At 44.6% G+C, this 20,206-nt stretch overlaps 1 protein-coding gene across 2 annotated transcripts; it reads left to right on the top strand.

The window, feature by feature from the left end:
- Positions 1–7,182: 7,182 nt before the first annotated feature.
- On the top strand, positions 7,183–8,356 carry LOC112399406 (apoptosis-associated speck-like protein containing a CARD). 2 transcript variants are annotated; one of them, XM_024744590.1, is made up of 2 exons: positions 7,183–7,441; positions 8,035–8,356. In XM_024744590.1, exons 1-2 carry the CDS (start codon positions 7,183–7,185, stop codon positions 8,349–8,351), a joined length of 576 nt encoding a protein of 191 aa, XP_024600358.1. In that variant the 3' UTR covers positions 8,352–8,356. The 2 variants fall into 2 exon arrangements, with proteins under 2 accessions (XP_024600358.1, XP_024600359.1); XM_024744591.1 differs by having other exon boundaries at positions 7,183–7,448; positions 8,096–8,356.
- Positions 8,357–20,206: the final 11,850 nt, after the last annotated feature.

Genomic DNA, 20,206 nt, shown 5'->3' with positions numbered 1-20,206 from the left:
CAGGAAGAGCAAGTGGTAAAATATTTGGGAAACCTGAGACAGGTGGGTTGGGCGAGCCAGCAGCTGGCAGGTTGCCAGGAAGGTAGGGGCTCCAGGGTCCGTGGGCGGGAAAGGGGCCGAGGCAGCGCTTGCTGGGTCCTCCCGCCCGACTGGTACGGGATCGGGCCTCGCCTTTGAGGGGTCTGTGAGGGGAAGAGGCTGCAAACCTGTCCGCGGGGCCGCCGGCGGGGCGCTCGGTAAAGCGTTGGAAGGAGGTACCGCGCTCTGTCGACTGGCGCCCCTCAACGGCGGGGCGAAAGCAGTTACCAAGGCCTCGGCCGTGAGTGTACGGACCTCCTCGCCCTTCCTCCTCCTCCCTAAGCCCTCCAAATCGGGATGCTCCGCCTACCCCGCCAATCCTCCTTCCAGCCCAAGAGCGTGCTTCCTCTCCTCCCCCCGCCCCTCCCCTCCCCGCCCCAACTCCCTACAAACACGCAAAAACCCACTAGGGACTTAGAGTTAATTTTTAACTGTTTTTATTTTGGTTGTAACAGTGATTAGAAGGAAGGTTTTGGGAGGTTCAGTCAGCTTTAATTTTAATTTGACTTTAGACAAATGAGTTGACCTCTGAATCTCAGCTATTATGTAGGAATATCATTTTATCCATCCCATAGGATTTTTCTTTTTTAAAAAAATTGAGGTAAAATTCACCATTTTAAAGTATTAGAATTCAGTGGCTTTTATTACATTCACAATGCTGTGAAACTGTCACCACTCATTCCAGAACACTTTAATCTTCCGTAAGATAAACCCTGTACTCATGAGCAGTCATTCCTCATTCCCCCCACTGGCAACCACAAATCGGCTTTCTGTCCGTACGGATTTGCCAATTCTGGGCATTTCTTATGTGGATGGAAATAATCAATAAGCCAATTAGAGCCAAATTGAGGATGATCGTCCGGGAGACGGTCTCTCAGATAACTCTGAGGAACTGCTCCAGAGAAGCATTTTCCGCATAGTTTTATATCTCATCAGAACAAAGAACACCAAACAAGTCAAGAATACATTCCTTCAAGATTTTACAAAAACAAAAAAAACAGATCAGCCTGTATACAATGAGTCAGTATGGCCTTGGCACCTGGGAAGGGAGTCTTATCTAAGAAGTATGCAGCACTGACATCCCAGGAAGGGAGGCATTTAATCTTTATTTTTAAAAAGGACATTCTTTACTTCAGGTACCCTTTTCTTTAATGATTAAAGCAGATGTACTATGTATGTTTGATAGGCTACGAACATCCTGTTTTAGCTAGCATAAAATTCAAGTTAAATCCTGTATAAGCTAGAATGACTGCCTCATAACTCAATATGTGAAAATTTCTTCCATCACATTTATATATAGAATCATTATAATATATGGTCTTTTGTGTTTGGCTTCTTCCACTTAGCATATTTTCAAGATTCATGAGTGTTGTGTCATGTATTACATTTTGGATAACACCACATTTTGTTCATCCATGCTCACGGACTTTCGGGTTGTTTCCACTTTTTGGGTATTATGAATAATGCTACTGTGTACAAGTTTTTGTGTTGACATATGCTTTCCGTTCCTAGAAACCTAGGAATGGAATTGCAAGGTCATATTGTTACCAAGCCTAAGCTCCTTCTGCTCATCGCACGACAGGCCAATAAATCGGGAGAGGAGTTGTTGGAATAAGGAATAACGATTTTAATGGGAAAGCTAGCAGACCGAGAATACGGCAGACTAGTGACTCAAAAATCCACCTTACCTCAGTCCGAATTCGGGCTCGTTTTATATACCAGAGGGGGGAGGGGGCGGGGCCACTGTGGCACCGACCAATGGCTGAGCGGGGCTGCTACAGCTCGCGCCAGCCTCTCAGGTCTCACACCCTGAGTAGAAAGGTGCGACCCCAGAAAGCCGCCGGGTCTGAAGAAGTACCAGGTTGCTCCAGCAACGTCGTCCTCCAGGTCTAGGTGAAGCGAGGCGCAAAAGCCGCTGAGACCCCGGTGGCCACGTGGAGGCTGTTGACACACCCTTTCCTGGGATCGCTGTCTGAGGCGGCGGGCCCCCTGGGCTCAACCCGGGGCTGGCCTCACCGATCAGTTCATGACTGATGACGTGGCCTGGGAGCGGGTGTCCCCAGGGCGGAGCTCCCGCCCGCCTGCCAGCTTGCGCAGTGGGTGGCCGGCAGGTGCGGGGCCAGGCCGGTGGGCTAGGCCCAGCCGGAGCGCGGAGAGGAGCAGCGGAGCAGCCCCTGCCCCAACTGCGCAGCCGCCGGCGCCAGAGAGGGAGGAGGAAAGGGCCCGTCACAGTTTGGGTTCGGGCTGGGGAGGCCGCTATTACAATATGGTAATTATATGATTAACTTTTTGAGGAATGGCCAAACTTTTCCACAGCTGCTATATACCACGTTACATTCCCACTAGCCGTGTGTGAGGGTTCCAGTTTTCTACATTCTTGCCAACACTTTCTGTTTAAAAAATTAAAATGTTTTAAAAATTATAGCCCTCTTAGTGGGTAAATGGTTTCTCATTGTGGTTTTGGTTTAAATTTCCCTAACAGCTATGTTGAGCATCTTTTCATGTGCTTGTTGGCCGTTTGTATAATTTATTTGGAGAAATGTCTATAGATCCTTTTGCCTTTTTTTTTTTTTTTTTTTTTTTTTTTTTTTTTTTTTTTTTTTTTTTTTTTTTTGTGGTACGCGGGCCTCTCACTGTTGCGGCCTCTCCCGTTGCGGAGCACAGGCTCCGGACGCGCAAGCCCAGCGGCCATGGGTCACGGGCCCAGCCGCTCCGCGGCATGTGGGATCCTCCCGGACCGGGGCACGAACCCGCGTCCCCTGCATCGGCAGGCGGACTCTCAACCTCTGCGCCACCAGGGAAGCCCCCTTTTACCTTTTATTTTATTGGTTTGTCATTTTGTTGTTGAGTTGTAAGAGTTCTTTATTCGTTCATAACGTGAAATCCTTATCAGACATATGATTTGAAAATGTTTTCCATTCTATGACTTGTCTTTTCACATTTTTGTCCTTTGATGCTCAAAAGTTTTGATTCTGATGAAGCCCAATTAATGTATATTTTCTTTTGGTGTCATATCTAAGAATGCATTGCTGAATCCAGGTTATGAAGATTTACCTATGTTTTCTTCTAAGAGTTTATTGTTTTAGCTCTTACTTTTGGGTGTTTGATCCATTTTAAATTAATTTTTGTATATATTGTGAGGTAAGAGTCCAACTTTATTCTTTTGCGTGTGCCTGTTACCAGGCCCTCTCCAGATTCTTGGACAGCAATACCATAGAAATGAATTTCACTCCCACAAGGCTCTTAGGTAAGCAAAGCTTTTTATTAAAAGGATAGTTTGTGCACAGGGGAGAAGGCAGAAGAGTGCCAACTCCCCAAGGACTTTCAGGGAACAGGTTTTAAAGCGAGTGTGAGGGAGGGGGCAGCAGGTGACCGATCAGCTTGTGCTCGATTCTCAGATTGGTTGGCATCAAGATGAAGTTTCAAGAATCATCAACCGTCAACTGGTGTGGGGGTCTATGCACTTGCGGTCAGCAGTTCTCATCTGGTGGGGATCTGCCTCCTGCAAAAACAACTTGGGAATGTCTGCCAGGCCTTTATCTATATCTTTCAGGGAACTGGAAAGCTTTAGGCACTTTGTTTTAAGGGATCTGTGAAGCCTGCTTGAGCAAGGTCGTTCCCTGGGTCCTTTTCAAAAATGGCTGTAGTCTTGTCTTCCAGTCTCACGCCTATTTAGTTGTTTAAGCACTGTTTGTTCAAAAGACTGTTATTTAATTTGTTGAAAATCAATTGACCATAGATGTACGGGCTTATTTTTGGATTCTCAATTCTATTTCATTAGATTAAGATATATCTATGCTTATGCCAGTACCAAACTGCTTTGATTACTGTCACTTTTGTAGAAAGTATTGAAATCAGGAAGTGTGAGACCACAAACTTTGTTCTTCTTTTTAAAGAAATTTTTGGCTATCCAAGGTTCCTTGCAATTCTATGTGAATTTTAGGATCAGTGTGTGCATTTCTGCAAAAAAGGGAGCTGGGAATTGACTGACTCTGTAGATCAATTTTGGGAGTACTGCAATGCTATCAATATTGAATTTTTCATGAACATGGGCTGTCTTCATTTATTTAGGTCTTCTTTAATTTCTCTTCCCCCAGTTTTACTGAGGTATAATTGACAAATAAAATTGTACTGTATTTAAAGTGTACAACACGATGATTTGATATATGTATACCTTGTGAAAGAATTCCCACATTCAAGTTCACTAGCATATCAATCACTTCACAAAGTTGCCCCCTCTCCTTTTTTGGTAAGAACACTTACAATTTACTCTCTTAGCAAATTGCAATTATACAATACAGTATTATCAACTATAGTCACCATGTTTTACATTAGATCCTCAGAACTTATTCATCTTATAACTGAAAGTTTGTACTTTTTTGCCAACCTCTCTCCATCTCCCTCACCCCTTAGCCATGGCAACCTAGAGATTACATTTAATCTATAGATGACTTTGGGCAGTAGGAACATTTTAACAATAACTCTTCTGATCCACGAACATGGGATAGCTTTCCATTTATTTGCGTATTCAATTTCTTTCATTAATGTCTTATTTTCAGTGAATAGATCTTTCACTTCTTTAAATTTACTCCTTATTTTATTATTTTTGATGCTTCTGTGAATGGGATTGTTTTTTGTCTCCTTGTTGAACCTGTCGTTTTGTTCTTGTATTGTCTTCCTGATTTCATTAAATTGTTTATGTGTTCTCTTGAGCTCTCTGAACATCTTTTGAATAATTATTTTGAATTCTTTGCCAGGCAATTAAATTATCTCCATTTGTTTGGGGACAGTTACTGGGAGTTTGCTATGTTCCTTTGGAGGTGTCATGTTTCCCCAGTTCTTTGTGACCCTGGTAGTCTTGTGTAGGTGTCTGCACAACTGAAGAAATAGTCACCTCTTCCAGACTTTATGGACTGACTCTGGTAATGAAAGACCTTCTGTGGGTGGGAGCATGCTGGAGTCTGTTGTGACTCTGTATCTAGTGGTGCAGGCTGCCAAGGGCAGGGGCATGTGGCAGCTCTGGGTACAGGGTGGGGAGTGGGGGCATGATGTCTCTCCCGGTCAGGCCACAGGGGTCCACAGCATTGACAACTATGTGGTCCTTGGTGAGCATAGTGGGGTATCTGCAATGGCTACAAGGGCTATTGGGGTCCTTGTGGTGCCTCCAGGTCCAGAGGCTACATACAAGGGCAGGCAGCAGTGGCATGGAGCTGGTGGTGGTGTGTACATACCACCAACTGGTGCCTAAGTAATGGCAGAGGCTGGTTGCGGATACACACACAGTGGTAGGGGCCAGGGCCAGGAACAAGGGCCAGGGCCACGTGAGGGTACACAGGCAGCTTCAGAGGCCCTGGATGTTGGTATATGTACATTCTGTGCCTGCAGGATCTCACATCAGACACGCACAGCAATGGAGGCTTAATGGGGATCTAGCTGGCTGGGTGCAGGTACACAGTTTATGGGGACAGCTGCAGGTGAGCCTAATGGTGCAGGCCAGTGACAGGAGATAAGGCCAGAGCTGAGTCCTCAGGCAGCTGTGGGGGCCCCAGCTGTCAGTGTGCAATTCCATGGCTGCAGGATATTGCTACAGGTATGCACACTGCCTTAGAGGCTGGTGATGGGAATCTACTATTATTGTATTGCTGTCTACTTCTCCCTTCAGTTCTTTAAATATTTGCTTTATATAGGTGCTCTGAGGTAGGGTACATAAATATTTATAAATGTTGTATCCTCTTAGTTAATTGATCCCTTTATCATTATATATTTTTTTGGAATTTTGGGTTTTTTTTATACACCAGGTTCTTATTAGCTATCTATTTTATACTTATTAGTGTATATATGTCAATCCCAATCTCCCAGTTCATCCCACCACCACCCCTCCCCTGCTTTCCCCCCTTGGTGTCCATACGTTCATTCTCTACATGTGTCTCTATTTCTGCCTTGCAAACCGGTTCGTCTGTACCATTTTTCTAGATTCCACATATACACGTTAATATACTTCCTCCCAGAGGAAGTAGCATTTAACTTAAGACCTAAAGTCTTGAGAGTTTGTCAGGCAAAGAGTGAGGGAAGAGAGCTCCAGGCTGAGGGAACAGCATGTGCAAAGGCTTGGAGAAGCAAAGGAGCCTGGCAGATTTGAGAAACTGAGAGGCCAGTGTGGTTGGAACTCAGAGGTGGAGTGGGGGGCAGGGTGTGGTGCAAGACAAGGCTGGTGAGGTCCACAGGGACAGACCAGCAGGGCCTTCCCAGCCATGTTAAGGTCAAGTTAATGATTCTGGGCATAGCTTGGCCTCCAATGCCATCCCACGCCACCTTTCATCTGCTCTTCTGGGTCAAGCCCTCTGACCCCAGAATTGCTCTCTACCCATGACTTTCCCTCCAGTCAAGAATTTTCTCAACCATTGCAAGTGTCTCTTGTCATCACTTCCCAAGAAATTCAATTCCTGGGGGACCAAATTCTGGCTCTCCCAGGAAGCATTTGGCAAGGTCTCAGGTACCATCAGGTAGCCCATGTTATGTTGGAATATTTACTAGGTGGAAGAGTGAGTGTTATTATCCCCATTTTATAGATAACGAAACTGAGGTTTGGAGAGATAAAGCACACACAGTTATCTCTACACTCTTTTTGACACCTCATTTCTCCCCAGTATTCCCCAGAATTTGGGAAGCTACATGGTCTGGCTATTAGGATTCTATGACTCTGATTCTATGACATGTCAGAGAGGATGCTAAGGTTTAGGGAAACATGGAGATTTCAGGGTTCTAAAATTCCACAGTTCTAAGCCTTAGCACTCCAATAAACCAGGTTCCTGATGTGTGCTAGCTAGTCCAAGCCTGGAGAGGCAGGCACCACCCATGAGCCCTTTCCACCTGGTCTCCTGGGTCCCACCTCATAGACCAGCCAAAGGATGCGATCTGGGCACCCCCTGATAGCCAGGAGAGGATGGGAAGGAACGGGATAGTCGGGAACCTTACACCCGAGGGCAATGTTCTGGGGCAGAGGCCGGAGTTGAGAGAAGGCGGAGAGTTCCAGGTCCCGCCGCAGAGCAGACTTCCTGCTTGGCAGACAGCCTGAGTGAGCTACAGTGGGGGACCCCGGGAGCCATGGGGTGCATGCGTGATGCCAGCCTGGATGCGCTGGAGAACCTGACTGCAGAGGAGCTCAAGAAGTTCAAGATGAAGCTGCTTTCAGTGCCGCTGCGTGAAGGCTGCGGACACATCCCACGGGGGATGCTGCTGCCCATGGATGCTGTGGACCTCACCGACAAGCTCGTCAGCTACTATCTGGAGGCCAACCTCACGGCGCTCGTGCTTCGCAACATGGGCATGCAGGAGGTGGCGGAGCAGCTGCAGGAGACCTTGGGCAAGGGGGAGCTCACCTCCTCCACCCTCCGCGCAGAGGTCCAGACGAGTATGCCCTCATCTGTACCCTCCTCCCAACCCGAACATTTGCCTCTCCCCGCGCTTTCGCTTCCTGTTCCTCCTACCCTTTAATAAAAGCATCTCCTGCTGGGAAGGCTTGGTACTGACCTTGGCTTCCAGACCAGGAGATCCCTGACCCCAGAAAGACTTGGAGACACCACTTAACATTTTCTTACAGGCCCTGGAACCGTGCCAACTGAGATGAAGGCCCCTCGCCAGACAGCAGCCAAGTAAAGCCTTCAACACCCAACCTCACCTACCTGGGCACCTCACCAGCCCCGCCCCACTGCACCCCTGCACAGCCTAAATCTGTTGTCCCAAGGCCAAGAGCACCCAGAGAGCGCAAAGCTAGGCCAACCCTCCCCACCCACCTACTCACACACCTCCAGGGCCCGAGCCTGGTTGGGAGGAGAAAGGGAGACAAAGTTAAACTCATCCCACTATATGTAGAGTCCCGGTGGCATGCCCACCTTGAGCCCCACCGCTTAGGGTTGCATTCAGGGCAATTTCTGAAGAAAGCCTAGTGTTCAAGAGGGACAGGCTCCAGCACCCACCCTGGTCCCAGCTCATCCCCTCCCCTCCCTCCCACCCCAGCACTGCACTTTGTGGAGCAGCATCGGGCGGCCCTCATTGCGCGGGTCACAGACGTGGATGGGGTGCTGGACGCCCTGTACGGGAAGGTCCTGACAGAGGACCAGTACCAGGCAGTGCGGGCGGAGCGCACCAATCCTAACAAGATGAGGAAGCTCTTCAGCTTTGCTCCAGCCTGGAACCTGACCTGCAAGGATCTGCTCCTCCAGGCCCTGAGGGACACCCAGCCCTACCTGGTGGTCGACCTGGCGCAGAGCTGAGGCATCTTCCCTAGCAGCGGTCCCACAGACAACCCCTGGCTGTTCCAGCCATCTGACAAAGGGCCTGGAACTGTGGGGGGCCATATTTGACAGATGCATTTAGAAACAGACTCGTCTACCAAGCTTCTCAATCTCTCACTTTTTCATAGGAAAAAAAATTTGCAAAATGAAAAAAAAAGTGACAAGAGTATCATCTAAACAGGACAGAAGAGCACAAGCCACCGAGTGTCCCTAGGGCTCCTTCTGGCACGGACACCAGCAGGCGTCACTCCTCCCTCTGCTCCCTCCCACCTAGTGCAAGAGGGGTTATAGGTCACACTTTGCCCAGAAAACATGCCAACCACAAAAGCAGAACTTTAGGAAACGAGTTCTAGTAGCTGTTCCTTCTCTTGATGGAATTGTGCCAACAAAAGAAAATATGGATATTTATTTCCAGAAAACAGCACTTAAGGGGCCTTTCCAGAGGCTGTTAGGGAACCAGGATCCTAGGACCACATCCTGAGTACATCTTGCACCCAAATTCTTTCTGGCCTGCAGGGGGTGGATGCAAAGCAACAGGCAGGCCCCAAGGAGGCCAGATATCCTATCCTTAGGAGTCAGATCATCAGACTCAGGGATCCAGGTATGAGGATGCAAGGTGTACCATTCACAATGATACAGCAGTGCAGAATGAACAAAGCTGTATGAAGACTTCACTTGGAATACCCTCCCTAAACACAAGAATTAGCAAATGTAGTTTTTATTCCCCGCCTCCCTACACACACACACACACACACACACACACACACACACACACACACACACAGAGTCTGTGTAACATTTCCCTATTCTGATGACCAGATCACCAGAACAACAGGAGAGAACAAGTAATTTGCTGTAGGAGGAAGCTACCAAGAAGCTAAGCTAATGACCACTGTCAAGGCTACACAGTCACAAAGGACTGCTCCTAATGCCATTTAGGACTCCAGGAGGAAAGCTGAGCTTCCCCCAAATCGGGAACCAGCCCCAATACTGAGGATCCCCTGGGCTTATCTTCTTTAGTCAGCCACCCCATAAAATAAATGCTGATGTTCCCCATTTCACCCTCAGCCCTTTTCTACCAAGTCTTCTTAAATCTTATAAACCAAGCCTTATTCAATCCCTGAGATGTGTTTGTTCACTTATGTTCTTCAAGGACCTTACCATTTCCCAAACTGAAGTTGTCTTCCTTTTACTACCCCTGTATCTCGACATATGGCAACAACAGCAGCCTAACCAGAAAACAAGAAATCCTAGCCTGTTCCATAAGCCCAGATTTAGTCAGTCTTCCAGCTTATATCCAAACACCTTCCTTTTCAACTTCACTACCCCCATCTGGCTTATGCCTTCATGTCTTACCCACAACAGGCTTCCTGATCTCCCTGCTTCTAGTCAACCACCTTCAAGGTCCTGAGTGATCAAAACTGATGATGGAAATGGACTCCCTTCTAACACTAGGACACCTAAGCCCCTCTTCCAGCCTGATCCTGAATGATCCATCCAACCTCTCCTACCTTCCTTTTCACATACCCCTGGATCCCAACACTACTTACACCCCATGCCCTAGCACACATTGGTCCCTTAACTCTGGACACCTTGAAACCCACCTGTCCTAGCATGCCCACAGGTGGCCTTCCTCTGGTCTCCAGTGGCACTTTCGCGTACTGTCCCTGTGGGAGAGCAAACCATATTGTCATGTCTATTTTCACACAAGACCCTCCCATTAGAGTAAGCCCCATAAAAAGACATGTTTTCAACCTCTGTACAGTGCCTTGCATGTGAAAAATAATAAACAGCAGTTCCTGTGTATGTCTAGTGTCTGACAGAGGATTTCTTCAAAAACTTCACAAGAACCCAGTGCTTCTCATGAGATGGAGCCATAACTAACACTTCCCTGCACAGCAGATGCTCAAACAGAGCAGCTACAAAAACCAGGGCAGGCCTGAGGCAAAAGGTATGGTTCTAAGAAACAGCTCCACTAAGTTGAAAGACTTCTTGGGGGCTTTATTTTTCCTTTTTATTGGAGGGGGAGGAAGGGCGAGGCTCAGAGTTCTACCAGCCACAGCATACTGGTTAAGGACACAACTTCTGCAGCCAAAGGATAGATTCAAATCCCCGCTCCACTTCACTCACGAGTTATGAGACTTAAGGGCAGTTTGTACCTAAGCATCCCCATCTATAAAGTACGGACAACAGGACACAGCTCATCACCTAACAGCAGATGCCCACAGTGAGCACACATTAGTGTCAACAGTGATCTCCAGGATGTTATTGTTTGTTTGTTTGTTTTTTTGCGGTACACGGCCCTCTCACTGTTGTGGCCTCTCCCGTTGCGGAGCACAGGCTCTGGACGCGCAGGCTCAGCGGCCATGGCTCACGGGCCCAGCCGCTCTGCGGCATCTGGGATCTTCCCGGACCGAGGCACAAACCCGTGTCCCATGCATCGGCAGGTGGACTCTCAACCACTGCGCCTCCAGGGAAGCCCTCCAGGATGCTTTTGTTCCTAGATGCTCAATGGCTTAGGCTCCTCAGTGGCCCTCAATCTGAAACAATCACCATTTTCTGCCCAAACCTCTAAGCATCACAAGACTGAAAAAAGAACAAGCAGATCAATACCCAGTGTTCACTGGGCCTGTGCTAATTAGAACAAAAACCCATATGCAAGACCCAGCCTTCTGTGAGTGACCTTTTTCTTAGCTCCTGGCTCAAATTGTCTACACAGAAAGTTTTATACCAAATCACTTACCCCTTCACAGAGAAGGTGGGGGGAATGAGCAGAAAAGGAGTCTCTGCAGAACTTTAGAGCATGGCTCTAAAGTGTGCTGCTGAAACAGCAGCATCAACATCACCAGAGAGCTTGTACCCCACCAAGACCTACACATAGAATTAGAACCCACCTGCTAACCATACTTCCAAGTGATTCAGGTACGTATTCAACTTAGACACACAACACTACAGGGAGGATCTGGCTCTGCCACCTCAGTTAGACTGCGACAGGTTTGCAGAAGGCTTCTTACATGGGGATTTGCCTTGCTTTTCACTCAGGGAAAGAGTACACAGGATGGGCCTGCTTCCCCTCAAATTCTGGGAAAAAATAAAATAAAACAAACAAACAAATAGAAAACAGCCATCAGGCTAGATCTAACAGACAGGTTCTTACTGTGAGCAGGCTGCAGTGAGGCCCTAAGGATCCTGCAGAAACAGCTACAGAAAATCAGCGCAGTTGTGCAACACTGCCACCCTGAGGTGCATGTGCAAGACGCTACCTAGAAAGCCTGGCTCCCGCTCCCTTCAGTTTCTTCTTCCCATACCCACCCCACCCCACCCGCCTTGACATTCTCTACCTGCAATTGCCTAAGCTTGGTTCCCCGCTACACACAAGGAACCCCCAATCTTCGACCCTGTAGGCCAAGCTCCCTTCCTGTCTCCAGTCCCCACACTGGTGGCTCTCAATCATCCTTCCTGTTAAAGGAGCCCTTCTTGCTAGCACTATAACCCCAAGGTTTAAGGCTAAGGCCACAATCCAAGGAGTTGAGAGAGCACAATCCATCCACAGAGCACTATTCCCAGACCCAAACTCCTGACATCCGTCTGTTCCTGCCTCAAGCATATTAGGAATTTTAGTATGGTTGCACAGGTCCCAGGCCTGAGCCCCGTGTCTGCCAAAGCCTCTGAGGGTCCCGCGGTCCCAGCGGACCCGAGCACCAGCCCTCCCCCGTCCAAGCCTCTGTGGTGGCCCATGGGCCGCCCCTGACAAAGCCTCCTCCGGCCACATGGGTCCAGGCGGGCCAAGTGCCACCACCCTCCAAAGCCTCCTCTGGCTGTCCCGGCCCCTGTGGACACACCTGTGGAAGCCTGTGCCCACCTGGCCTACACGAGCATGTGTGCTCCAGGCCAGGTTCAGGAGCAGATGCTGGTAAAAGGAACACATGCAGAGGTGGGGCTGACACAGCAGGTCCAGAGACCTACCTAGAGGTCTCGGAGGGCCTCCTGGGGAGCCGGGGATTGGATGTAGCTCACTGTAGGGGCAAGGACACTGATAGCAGAGGCACCAGGGAATTTTTCATTTTTTCAATTTTATTTTATTTTTTGCTGTTATCCTCTTTCATTTTGTCATTGCTTCATTTTTATTTTTTTCTAATATATTTTTTATTTTTCTTATTTTATTTTTTATTCTGTTATTGTTCTGCTCTTTTCCACTTGTTGTCTGTTTTTGTTTTTGTTTTCTTGGTGGTGGTGGTTTGTTCTTTTGATATTTTTGTGTTGTTTTCTTTCATTTTGTTATTTTTTTGCTTTTTTATCTTTTGTTTATTTGTTTTTGTCATTTTAGTGTTTGTCTTTTCTCTTAGCTTTTCTTTTAGTTTGTTTTTTTATTTTGTATTATTGTTTGTTTTCTGTTTAGTTTCATTTCTATTACTGGTTATGGTTTGAGGGCCCTCTTGTTTGTTTTGGTGTTTTGTTTTTTGCTAACCATATTGTTTTGTTGTTGTTGCTTTGCTTTTTGTTTGCTTGGATTTGTTTTTGTTATTTGTCTCAGGTTTTGTGTTTTCTTTTTTTGTTTGTTTGGTTTTGCTTTTATTATTTGCCTTGGGCTTTGTCTATTGTAGGGTTTTTCTGTTTGTTTGTTTGTTTTTTGCCACGCCATGTTGCTTGTGGGGTCTTGGTTCCCAGGCCGGGGGTCAGGCCTGAGCCCCTGTGGTGGGAGCACCGAGTCTGAGCCACTGGACTACCAGAGAACTTCAGGCCCGAGGAAATATTAATTGGTGTGAGCTCTCCCAGAGGTCCTCATCTCGGCACCAAGATCCAGCTCCACCCAACTGCCTGCAAGCTCCAGTGCTGGACGCCTCGGATCAAACAACCAGCAAGACAGGAACACAGCCCCACCCATCAACAAAAACGAGACGACAGAGAAACGTGTTACAGATGAAGGAGCAAGGTAAAAACCTATTAGATCAAATAAATGAAGAGGAAATAGGCAATCTACCTGAAAAAGAATTCAGAGTGATGATGGTAAAGATGATCCACAGTCTCGGAAATAGAATGGAGGCATGGATTGAGAAAATATAAGAAATGTTTAACAAGGACATAGAACTAAAGAACAAACAAATGGTGATGAACAACACAATAACTGAAATGAAAAATACACTAGAAGTAATCAATAGCAGAATAACTGAGGCAGAAGAATGAATAAGTGAGCTGGAGGACAGAATGGTGGAAATAACTGCCGAGGAACAGAATAAAGAAAAAAGAATGAAAAGAAATGACTGTCTCAGAGACTTCTGGGAAACAGTTAATGCACCAACTTTCGAATTATAGGGGTCCCAGAAGAAGAATAGAAAGAGAAAGGGTCTGAGAAAATATTTGAAAGGATTATAGTCAAAAACGGCCCTAACATGGGAAAGGAAATAGCCACCCAAGTTTAGGAAGCACAGAGAGTCCCATACAGGATAACCCTAGGAGAAACACACCAAGATACATATTAATCAAACTAACCAAAATTAAAGTCAAAGAAAAAATATTAAAAGCAGCAAGGGAAAAGCAACAAATGACATACAAGGGAATCCCAATAAGGTTATCAGCTGATTTTTCAGAAGAAACTCTGCAGGTCGGAAGGGAGTGACAGGATATATTTAAAGTGTTGAAAGGGAAAAATCTACAACCAAGATTACTCAACCCGGCAAGGATCTCATTCGGATTTGATGAAGAAATCAAAAGCTTTAGCAACAAGCAAAAGTTAAGCGAATTCAGCACCACCAAACCAGCTGTACAACAAAATGCTAAAGAAACTTCTCCAGGCAGGAAACACAAGAGAAGAAAAAGACCTACAAAAAGAAACCCCAAACAGTTAAGAAAATGGTAATAGGAACATACGTATCAATAATTCCCTTAAATGTAAATGGATTAAACAATCCAACCAAAGACACAGACTGGATGAATGGATATAAAAACAACACCTATATGTACGCTGTCTACAAGAGACCCACTTCAAACCTAGGGACACATACAGACCGAAAGTAAGGGAATGGAAAAAGATATCTCATGCAAATGGAAATCAAAAGAAAGCTGGAGTAGCAATACTCATATAGGACAATACAGACTTTAAAATAAAGTCTATTACAAGACACAAGGAAGGACACTACACAATGATCAAGGGATCAATCCAAGAAGAAGATATGACAATTGTAAATATCTACGCACCCAACATAGGAGCACTTCAATATGTAAGGCAAATGCTAACAGCCATAAAAGGGGAAATCCACAGTAACACAATAATACTAGGGGACTTTAACACCCCACTTTCATCAATGGACTGATCATCCAAACAGAAAATAAATAAGGAAACACAAGCTTTTTTTTAAAATTTAACTTTAGTTATTTATTTTCGGCTATGTTGGGTCTCCATTGCTGCCCGCATGCTTTCTCTAGTTGGGGCGAGTGGGGTCACTCTTCCGTGCAGTGCGCAGGTGTCTCATTGCAGTGGCTTCTCTTGTTGTGGAGCACGGGCTCTAAGGCGCATGGGCTTCAGTAGTGTGGCACATGGGTTCTACAGTGCAGGCTCAGTAGTTGTGGCGCACGGGCTTAGTTGCTCCATGGCATGTGGGATCTTCCCGGACTAAGGCTCAAACCTGTGTCCCCTGCATTGGCAGGCAGATTCTTAACCACTGTGCCACCAGGGAAGCCCCAGGAAACACAAGCTTTAAATAACACATTAGACCAGATGGACTTAATCAATATTTATAGGACATTCCATCCAAAAACAACAGAATAGAAATTCTTCTCAAGTGCACACAGAACATTCTCCAGGATAGATCACATCTTGGGTCACAAATCAAGCCTCAGTAAATTTAAGAAAATTGAAATCATATCAGGCATCTTTTCTGACCACAACGCTATGAGACTAGATATCAATTACAGGAAAAAAAACTGTAAAAAATACAAACACATGGAGGCTAGACAATATGCTACTAGGGAACCAAGGGATCACTGAAGAAATCAAAAATGAAATCAAAATACACCTAGGAACAAATGACAATGAAAGCACGATGACCCAAAACCTATGGGATGCAGCAAAAGCAGTTCTAAGAGGGAAGTTTATAGCAATACAATCCTACCTCAAGAAACAAGAAAAATCTCAAATAAACAACCTAACCTTACACCTAAAGCAATTAGAGAGAGAAGAACAACATCAAAAAAAAAACCCCAAGGTTAGCAGAAGGAAAAAAATCATAAAGATCAGATCAGAAATAAATAAAAAAGAAATGAAGGACACAATAGCAAAGATCAATAAAACTAAAAGCTGGTTCTTTGGGAAGATGAACAAAATTGATAAACCATTAGCCAGACTCATCATGAAAAAAAGGCAGAAGACTCAAATCAATAAAATTACAAATAGGGGACTTCCCTGGTGGCACAGTGGTTAAGAATCCACCTGCCAACGCAGGGAACATGAGTTCAATCCCTGGTCTGGAAAGATCCCACATGCTGTGGAGCAACTAAGCCTGTGAGCCACGACTACTGAGCCCATGTGCCACAACCACTGAAGACTGCGTGCCTAGAGCCCATGCTCTGCAACAAGAGAAAACACTGCAATGAGAAGCCGCACACCATAACAAAGAGTAGCCCCTGCACGCTGCAACTAGAGAAAGCCTATGCGCAGCAACGCAGACCCAATGCAGCCAAAAATAAATAAATAAAATAAACAAATAAATTTATTTAAAAAAAAAGAAGAATGGTACAAGAGGCAAGGAAGGACACTACATAATGATCAAGGGATCAATCCAAGAAGAAGATATAAAAATTATAAATATATATTCACCCAACATAGGAGCACCTCAATACATAAGGCAAATGCTATAAAATGGCTATAAAAGAGGAAATCGACAGTAACACAATAATAGTGGGGGACTTTAACACCTCACTTACTCCAAAGGACAGATCATCCAGACAGAAAATTAATAATGAAACACAAGCTTTAAATGACACAACAGACCACATGGACTTAATCAATATTTATAGGACATTCCATCCAAAAACAACAGAATAGAATTTCTTCTCAAGTGCACACAGAACATTCTCCAGGACAGATCACATCTTGGGTCACAAATCAAGCCTCAGTAAATTTAAGAAAATTGAAATCATATCAAGGGTCTTTTCCGACCACAACTCTATGAGACTAGAAATCAATTACAGGGAAGAAAAAGTAAAAAACACAAACACATGGAGACTAACCAATATGTTACTAAATAACCAAGAGATCAATGAAGAAATCAAAGAGGAAACCAAAAAATACCTAGAGACAAATGACAATGAAAACACAGCAGTCCAAAACCTATGGGATGCAGCAAAAGCAGTTCTAAGAGGGATGTTTATAGCAATGCCTCAAGAAAAAAGAAAAACTCAAATAAACAATCTAACCTTACACCTAAAGCAAGTAGAGAAAGAAGAACAAACAGAACCCAAAGTTCGTAGAAGGAAGGAAATCATAAAGATCAGAGCAGAAATAAATGAAATAGAAACAAAGAAAACAACAGCAAAGATCAATAAAACTAAAAGCCAGTTCTTTGAGAAGATAAACAAAATTGATAAACCACTAGCCAGACTCATCAAGAAAGAGGGAAAGGACTCAAATCAAAAAAATAAGAAATGAAAAAGGAGAAGTTACAACAGACACTGCAGAAATACAAAGCATCCTAAGACACTACTACAAGCAACTATATGCCAATAAAATGGACAACCTGGAAGAAATGGACAAATTCTTAGAAAGGTATAACCTTCCAAGACTGAACAAGGAAGAAATAGAAAATATGAACAGACCAATCACAAGTAATAAAATTGAAACTGTAATTAAAAATCTTCCAATAAACGAAAGTCCAGGACCAGATGGCTTCACAGGTGAATTATATCATTTAGAGAAGAGCTAACAGCCATCCTTCTCAAACTCTTCTACAAAACTGCAGAGGAAGGAACACTCCCAAACTCATTCTACAAGGCCACCATCACCCTGATACCAAAAGCAGACAGACATACTACAAAAGAAGAAAACTACAGACCAATATCACTGATTAATATGGATGCAAAAATCCTCAACAAAATACTAGCAAACAGAATCCAACAACACATTAAAAGGATCATATACCATGATCAAGTGGATTTATCCCAGGGATGTAGGGATTCTTCAATATATGCGAATCTATCAGTGTGATACACCATATTAACAAATTGCATAATAAAAACCATTTGATCATCTCATAGATGCAGAAAAAGCTTTTGACAAAATTCAACACCCAGTTATGATAAAAACTCTCCAGAAAATGGGCATAGAGGGAACCTAACTCAACATAATGAAGGCCATATACGACAAGCCCAGAGCAAACATCATTCTCAAAGGTGAAAAACTGAAAGGATTTCCACTAAATAAACAACCCAATCAAAAAATGGGCAGAAGATCTAAATAGACATCTCTCCAAAGAAGACACACAGGTGGCAAAGAGGCACATGAAAAGCTGCTCAACATCACTCATTATTAGAGAAATGCAAATCAAGACTACATGAGGTATCACCTCACACAGGTTAGAATGGGCATCATCAGAAAATCTATAAACAACAAATGCTGGAGAGGGTGTGGAGAAAAGGGAACCCTCTTGAACTGTTTGTGGGAATGTAAATTGATATAGCCACTATGGATAACAGTATGGAGGTTCCTTAAAAAACTAAAACTAGAATTAACATATGATCCAGCAATCCTACTACAGGGCATAACCCAGAGAAAACCATAATTCAAAAAGACACATGCACCCCAATGTTCATTGCAGCACTATTTACAATAACCAGGGTATGGAAGCAACCTAATTTCCCATTGACAGATGAATGGATAAAGAAGTGGTCCATATATACAATGGAATATTACTCAGCCATAAAAAGGAACGAAATTGGGTGATTTATAGAGATGTGGATAGACCTAGAGACTGTCATACAGAGTGAAGTAAGTCAGAAAGAGAAAAACAAATATCATATATTAACACACATATGTGGAATCTAGAAAAATGGTACAGATGAACCGGTTTGCAAGGCAGAAATAAAGACACAGATGTAGAGAACAAACGTATGGACACCAAGGGGGGAAAGTGGGGGAGAGTGGTGGGATTAAAAAATAAAGAAAAGTACTGGAGACAGAGATTTGTATGCCATGTTAATCAATTTGAACTTTATCCTGAAAAACATGGGAAATCATTGAAAAAGTTTAAGCAGGTGGGTGACTTGATCAGCAAAATGTTTCTCAAACTTCACTCATTATAACACCTTCATGATTTTTGCCTTATCTTCATATCACCTGTAGTTAATTTACTTAATGTTGTTCAAACTAACCTTTTATTCTTTTACAAACATATGTCAAGAGGAAACTCATTACCACCATTGCTTGCCATAATAAATATTCAAAATAAATATATAACTATTAAAGTAGAACAATGTTCATTTATGTACCAACTTTAAATCATCTCATGCACCACTATGTAAATCTACCACAGTTTTGTGCCTGAGTCTTAAGATCTGTTTGTTTGTTTTAATATATTTTGGCCACACCACCCGTGGCTTGCGGGATCTCTGTTCCTGACCAAGGATTGAACCCATGACAGTGCAGAATCTTAACCACTAGGCCACCAGGGAACTCCTGCCGGATTCTTAATGACCGGGTCTTAGATGTCACCTGGAATCTCCTGTTAGAGAACCACTTGTAAGTGTGAAGAAATTCGGACACAGGCCGAGGGCATAAATTTTGTCTATGCTCTGTAACGCCTAAAACCAGCCCTTATGAAATTTTAATGTGCATACGAATCACCTCGGGACCTTGTAAAACTCAGATTTTGATCCATTATGTAATCTGAAGATTCTGCATTTCTAACAAACCCCTAAATGACATTAATGTTGGTTTCCCAACCACGCAACGTTGCAAGGTACGAGATTATACTTCCCTGAAGGGGAGGGACCGTGCCTTAATCTTTAGTATAGTGTCTGGCACAGGCAATTTATTAGCTAACACTCGTTGAAGACAGCATAGAATTTTCTTCCCACAAAAGCTGTCACGTGACTCTCCATATGCAGGCTTCAGATCAGAAGTCTCTCACACACACACCACTACTATTCAAAACATTTTAATTTTTCTAAGACAAAACTATATTTCAGTTTTTATTTTCTACGTAATCTCAGCCTAGAATATAAACTCCATGAGACCAGAGACCTTAGTCGTAAGCATTTCCTAAGTTTCGGTCTCACCTATGTGTGTCCCAAGCCTGGTCTGCCAGTTAGAGCGGCGAATTCATTGGACAAGGGCTCTGTTCCTATGGAGCTAATGAGCTAGTGAGGACCTCACCAAGCAAGAGGCGATCACACCCGGCTTCAATGCCTATGTCTCTGTAGAAGGGCATATATGGAATAGTATCCTAAAGCCGCCCGCTTCCACAGTGCAGGAAGTCCTGAAGTTCAGAAGACTGGAGCCCAGAGGCCGTGGGTGGGATCCGGCGAACCGGGGCTCTTTCATTGGACAGCCCGGATCGGAAGAATCCAAAGTGGAGGGGGGGGGGTTGCGATGGGCTGTCGCAGGCGTAGTCAGAAGAGGATTAAAAAGCGGATATCCGGGCCAGGAAGAGAAATCAAAAAGCGGTAACTTAAATCATCTAAATTATCTTCTGAAAACTGCGTTACGAAATTATGCGTCTCCCTATCCTGCGTCTTGGAGGAGTTGGACTGTTCCAACCTCCACCAAGGAGCAGTAGAGTGCGGACGGTCGTATAGAGAGTCCCCTCACGTAGGAGGCGTGGGAAAGAGTGCCGCGGGGCAGT

This window comes from Neophocaena asiaeorientalis, unplaced genomic scaffold (assembly GCF_003031525.2).
Source record: "Neophocaena asiaeorientalis asiaeorientalis breed wild unplaced genomic scaffold, Neophocaena_asiaeorientalis_V1.1 scaffold91, whole genome shotgun sequence".
Taxonomy (NCBI): Eukaryota; Metazoa; Chordata; class Mammalia; order Artiodactyla; family Phocoenidae; genus Neophocaena; species Neophocaena asiaeorientalis.
This window is presented reverse-complemented; position numbering and strand designations above follow the sequence as displayed.

Bases quoted from the DNA above. Each gene is read 5' to 3' on its own strand.
- LOC112399406 (XM_024744590.1), top strand. From the start codon at position 7,183: ATGGGGTGCATGCGTGATGCCAGCCTGGATGCGCTGGAGAACCTGACT. The intron at 7,442-8,034 runs GCAAGGGGGAGC...AGTGTTCAAGAG, and splicing joins GCAGCTGCAGGAGACCTTGG to GGACAGGCTCCAGCACCCAC.